General features: G+C 34.1%; 1 protein-coding gene across 1 annotated transcript; it reads left to right on the plus strand.

The window, feature by feature from the left end:
• On the plus strand, window positions 1-1,947 carry LOC137830348 (cytochrome P450 94C1). Its single transcript, XM_068637631.2, is given in 2 exon segments — window positions 1-1,699; window positions 1,702-1,947. Coding segments are annotated over 2 exon segments (1,560 nt in total). The 5' UTR covers window positions 1-174; the 3' UTR covers window positions 1,737-1,947.
• Window positions 1,948-6,592: the final 4,645 nt, after the last annotated feature.

Consider the following 6,592-nt stretch of genomic DNA (forward strand, 5'->3'; position numbering starts at 1 on the left):
TATATCAATTCCACACACTGTGTTTTTCTTTATAAAGTTTAGGTTTTGAAAAAAAAAAATAAACCTGCCACGTGAGGATCCAAAGAATAAATAAGAATTGTAACAAATGGCAATCCTACTTGTCCCCCTCTTCATCCTCCTCCTTTCTCTCCTTCCATCTTCCATCTTCCATCAATGGAATTCCAACCCTTAGGTACCACCTCTCCATTGCAGTTCTTCAGCAACCACGTCTATGTCTCTTCTCTTCTCCTCTCATTCACCATCCTCCTTCTTCTCATCGCAATCGTGCGTGTTTCTCACCGAAAGAACATCATCTGCAGCTGCGAAACGTGCCAGGCCTACCTCACTTCAAGCTGGTCCCAGTGCTTCCACAACCTCTGCGACTGGTACACCCACCTCCTCCAAACCTCACCCACCAAAACCATCCACATCCACGTGTTGCGCAACACCATCACGGCCAACGCGGAAAACGTGGAGTACATTCTCAAGACCAGGTTCCACAACTTTCCCAAGGGGAAACCCTTCTCTGCCATCCTCGGTGACTTCCTCGGCAAAGGAATCTTCAACGTCGATGGCGATGCGTGGCGCTTCCAGAAGAAGATGGCCACCCTCGAACTCAACAACCACGCCATAACCTTCTTCGGCTTCGAAATCGTCAAGAGCGAAATCCATAACAGACTCGTCCCGCTCCTTCACGCGTCAACTCGAAACGGCGTCGTGTTGGACCTGCAGGACGTGTTCCGGAGATTCTCCTTCGACAGCATTTGCCGTTTCTCCTTCGGGTTGGACCCTAAATGTTTGGAGAGGTCTTTGCCGATGTCCGAGTTCGCGGTTTGCTTTGACTTGGCGTCGAAGCTGTCTGCGGAAAGAGCCATGGCTTTCTCGCCTTCTGTGTGGAAGGCGAAGAGGTTTTTCAACGTGGGGAGCGAGAAACGGCTTAGGGAAGCGGTTGAAGTGATTAACGCGTTGGCCAGAGAGGTCATAAAGCAGAAGCGCGAAATGGGTTTCTCTGAAAACAAGGACTTGTTGTCGCGGTTCATGAGCACGGTCCACGATGACGACACGTACTTACGAGACATTGTTGTGAGCTTTTTATTGGCGGGTCGTGACACAGTGGCTTCGGCTCTCACCAGCTTCTTTTATCTGTTGGGGAAACATCCAGAAGTTGAATCAGAGATACGTGTGGAGGCAGATCGAGTGATTGGGCCTCATAAGGATCTCACGAGCTTCCAAGAGCTTAAGCAATTGCACTATTTGGAAGCCGCGATGCATGAAAGTATGAGGCTGTTTCCACCGATTCAGTTTGATTCAAAGTTTTGTTTGGAGGAGGATGTGTTACCCGATGGGACGAAAGTGGAGAGTGGAACTAGGGTTACTTACCATCCCTATGCCATGGGGAGGTTGGAAGAAATATGGGGTTGTGATTGTTTGGAGTTTAGGCCACAAAGGTGGTTGAAGGATGGGGTGTTCCACCCCAAGTGTCCGTTCAAGTACCCGATTTTTCAAGCAGGGTTGAGGGTTTGTGTGGGGAAGAAAATGGCTCTGATGGAGCTCAAAACTGTCTCACTTTCATTGCTTCGGAAGTTCCACATCCAGTTGGTGGAACCATCTTGTGGAAACCCTCGTTTCTCTCCTGGACTCACTGCCACCTTTAGTTTTGGCCTTCCCGTCAAGGTTTGTGAGATAGGATTGGAACAACAACACTGAAACCTCTCATTCATCTATCCTCGTCCTAGTTATTCATCACCTACCTACCTACCTATATATATATATATATATATATATATATATATATATTTTACATTTGGGATCTAGATTCTAGGTGTTCATTATTTATGGTCCATATACTCCATAATCCATACATATAGCATGAGATTGTTTGAAGCAAGTGTGTAATATTAAAGTATGTAAGTTAATTATATCAGGCGTATGAAGTTCTTAGGCCAACTTCAGGTTTATCAAAGACTGAATTTAGATTCTATATCGGATACAAACTCTTTAGTCAACCCTGTATTTGGCCGATAATTTTTACTCTAAACTGGATATTTAACTGATCTTAGAATTAATCTCTGTCACAAGTTAAGTTCCACATGAGTTGATCTTGAACCCTTCCAAAATTAGGCGAATCTTGTACCCTAAGGCAGGATCAAAAGTTTTGGATTGATGAAGATGTATACTTGTTCGTAATACTTATAGTTGAGAGGTGACTCGACAGTTGGAACATCCACTTGAAAAAGGAAAAGCATGAGTGCAGAAAAGCAACCCCAATAGGTATTTATAACTGATCTTTGACAATGTTCTTCACCGGAACATTTATGAACCATACATATAGCATGTGGTTAATTGTCATGTATGAGAGATTATTGCAGATTAATCCATGGTGATGATTATATAGGTGGAAAATGAAGAGACAGCATTGTTTTGTGCACCACAAGTTATGGAAGTGATTAGTTGAAAATGACTAGGATATGTGATTACTGGCTTAGGCTGCAGAAGGGTCTTGTTTGCACCACTAAACCAGAATGAATGTCTTGATGTCGTGGATTCCTGTTGAGGTACAAAGTTAACGTTGAACTTGATTCCTGAAGATGGTGGTTTTTGACTGTGCATGTGGATTTGTTAAGTGGATCCGACATTTATTTAGTGCGCCACGAAAGCTGTCACATATTTGTGTGTCTTTCTTTTATCTTTTATTTTTTTCATGAATTGTATAAAAATTGTAGTATAGTAGAATTAAGAAGTGACAATGGAGTACTCCAATAATAACTTTCTTACCACATTATTTTTTTTATATGATATTAAGAATTGAACTTTAAGTTTAACTCAACTTCATAAAAGTGTATATGAGATTTGTACCCACTTATATATTATGAAATGTTCTATATTTTAGTTAATGTGAGAAAAAAAAATGTAAATAAATTATCATCATTACCCGAAAAATAAATACGAGTAAATGCACTTAAGGAGATCGAAATGACCACAAAGAAGATGTAGGGTTTTTTGGGGGAATTTTGAGATTAAGAGCTTAAACGTGTGAGACAAAAATGAAAAATTGAAGGTGTGAGAAAATAAAGATGTGAGACAAAAATGTTTTAATATTTTTTTTATCATTAAATAACTTAGTGTGGACTAAGGTGACAATAAAGGTCACGTCACCTTAGTGTCACCTAGATCTATGCTAAATGAACTTGCATCAACTTTGTGTCTCCATTCTGGATGTAGTATCATCTGCAACTTAATTTTTGATTGCATATACTTTGTATTTTCATTATAGACGCTAACTTATTATTTTAATAATTTTTAGTGTAAGTTAAAAGGTCAAATCTTCATTGCAGACGCAATATTTGACATTTATATAAATATTATAAAATTATATAATAAAATGCTATAAATCTATATAAATTGTGTAAATTATAAGTTATATAATTTACCAAATTATATAAAAATATAAACTATATATACCTATATATAAAGGGAATTCTCTCTTTAACTGCTATTAATTTTTTTCTTATTTTATCCTTATATAAATATTTAATTTTATTATTGTATTATGGGTATTCCAGTCATTTTCTATCCCTTTTTAACTGCTCTTAACTTTTTTCCTATTTTATCCTTATATCTTTAATTTGTTATTTAATAGAAAAGAAAATGAGTTAGAACAGAAAAGTAATCTACCAATCTCTCCACTCTCTTACCTATTAATGAGAACAAATAAAATAAAATTTTAAAATAAAAAACTACTTTATTAACTTTTGAAATTATAAAATGTACAAAAAAACTAAAATAAATTAATAAAATAAAATATTAAACAATGATAAAATAAATAAAAATGCAGTTTTAAATTTTAAATTTTGAAGATTCATTCTTTCCTTTTGCCATATATAAGAGAGAAAAAAATGTGGATACAAAGCACGTTCCCATTAGTTTTTATACCTAATATAAAGGGGATTCCTATTTTTTCCTATTTTTTTATAAATTATTTCTAAATTGTACTCTTTTATCAATATTTATTTTATTATAAATACAAGCGGGAACACAGGTGCTCTCGCGCGCCTGTGTATTCGTATTTTTTATTTTTATTATTGTCAAATATAATGAAGTAGAAAAAAAATGGAAAAATAACTTAAATTTTGCAACTAAAAAAATATTTTTATTTAAATGTTTTATCATTTTATTTATTTTAATTAGTATTTCAAACTAAAAAAAAATTAGGTCGTAATTTATATATATTTTTAAGTAACTATAGTAATAATTAACTTTTTAAATCAAATATATAGACAATAATATATATATACTATTTTTTTAACATAGATTGTGAAATTTATGTCATAAAAATATATTTTTTAAATGTATATTGATTGAAAATTATCAGAACGCATTAAATTTAGTAAAATTGTGTTTATTTTGATTTACACAATAATTTTAAAAGACCTCCCATTAAATTATGTTCTATAACGTTAAAAAAAAATCAAATCTTTATAAAGAAAATTGTAAACCAAAATAAGATAATACATAAAATAAAAAAAATTAAAACATTTTACATACTAATTTTACTGTTCAAATTTGAATTGGAGTATGATGAAAAAACATTATTCTGTGGTAGTTGCGGAGATGAATTAGAGTATGAGAAATGATCACTTTCCATAACATTTTATAATTTAGTATAAAGCAAAGAAAAAAAGTTAAAAAGGTTTGAATTATAATGCAATGTAATATTGAGGAAATACAGATTTTATGTTATCAAATTACAAAGGACTTATTAAGAGAGAGAAAATTCAATGAGAGAAGAGAATATCCATAGAGAAGACTATAAAAAAACTAAAGAATGATGATATGCAGAAGAAAATTAAGACAAATATTAGTTTTAAAAACAAATAAAAAATACCAAATGATCATAAAAATAGTAATTAATATCTATTTAACTTTAATGCTATAGTTGAGGTATATGTATTAGATTTGTTGCAAAGAAAAAGAAAAGGAAGAAAAACAAAAATGGGACAACAAAATAACCTTTGAAAAAGTAGGTTGTTAATATGGTATGTCATTGATTTGGACTTCACCGTGGTGGTTGAAAAAGAAAAGTAGGAAAAATATATTATAGATATGAAGAAAGAAATTGTAGACGATGTTAAACTATTGATAAAAAACTGAACGTGTGAGTTCTGTATCCTCCAAAATATCAAGCGCACATATTTAATCACATGAGAAAATGTTCACATGAGATTGTTTTGGACTATTGAAATCCTACATATTTAATCACATGAGAAAATGTTGAACACCATGTTCGGAATGTCTGTTTGAGACCATAAAAGGTTTTGTTGAGTTGAAATACAATGTTCTCCTCTGTCGATGATGCTCGGGTGACAAGTCCATGTAAATAATTTCATGCAATGTGTCATGTAAGAAAGCATTTTGGATATCTAGCTGGTGAGTAAACCAATTTCTGGTTGCTGCAATGGTGAGGAGACACCTCAAAGTTGTTAATTTTGATGTTGGTGAAAATGTTTCAGAATAGTCGACACCTCCAATCTGAGTGTATCCCTTGCGACAAGGCGTGCCTTATATCTGGCGACACTGCCATCTGAGTTGTACTTTATTTTATAGACTCATTTGCATCCGATGGGTTTTTGTCCAGCGGGTAACGGTGTGTTAAGGTCCACGTTTGATTTAGCTGCAAGGCAGAAAACTCTTCATCCATTGCTTTTTGCCAATTTGGATCAAGGATAACTTGAGCATAAGTGTCAAGTTCTTTGGTGATTGTGATATTAGAGAGATATGCACGTAGAAGAAAATCGTGAATTAGAAAGAAAATGATGGATATGATAGCTTGTTTCACTATGATTGATGGCTTTGTTAGTAACTATGGTTTCAATTGTAAATCCATCGCAGCATATTTTATGCCTAGAAGCTGATGGGGCCAGAATGTTATTCACGTTCAAAGTCATAAAAAAAATTTATGTATCTAATTTAATAAAAGGTTGTTTCCGTTAGTCCAATGAACATACTTCAAAATGAAGAGTTGAGTCGCTCGCTGATTGAATGAGGTGGATGACAAAGAAGAAAGCGCATGGCATGCAGTGAAGGTGGTTTATATGGTGCAATGTTTCGAAGGCATGGTGACAGGAATAGTGTGGGAGATTGTTGAAGTATGCGAGGAAGAGAGAGGAGGATATAAGAGGGTGGTGTGGTAAAGTTAACCACCATATAGATGCATGTTTTTGTATTTAAGGGTCAGACATAGATGCTTTAAAGTAAATTTGATTATTTGTCTCTCTACGATACGATCAAAGCAACAACTTAATAAATTATTATTTGTACTTTCCGCATTCTTGGAAAACATTTTCACCATTTCTCACTTATCGTCACCTTTTCTATTGCTTGTCTCAGTAGTTGAACACAAATAGATGTTATCAAGATAACAACACATATTCTTAGATCTTAAGTGCAGAAATAGGATTTTTTTCAGCGGATGAATATGCTTCGACGGTTGATTCTTGACCATAGACATCACGTATGTTCATATTTATGAAAACGTAGTATAAATTTATATTGGGTTTTTTTTACCATGATGGAGTTTTTTTTTTTTTTTTTT

This window comes from Phaseolus vulgaris, chromosome 7 (assembly GCF_051622355.1).
Source record: "Phaseolus vulgaris cultivar YP4 chromosome 7, ASM5162235v1, whole genome shotgun sequence".
Lineage (NCBI taxonomy): Eukaryota > Viridiplantae > Streptophyta > Magnoliopsida > Fabales > Fabaceae > Phaseolus > Phaseolus vulgaris.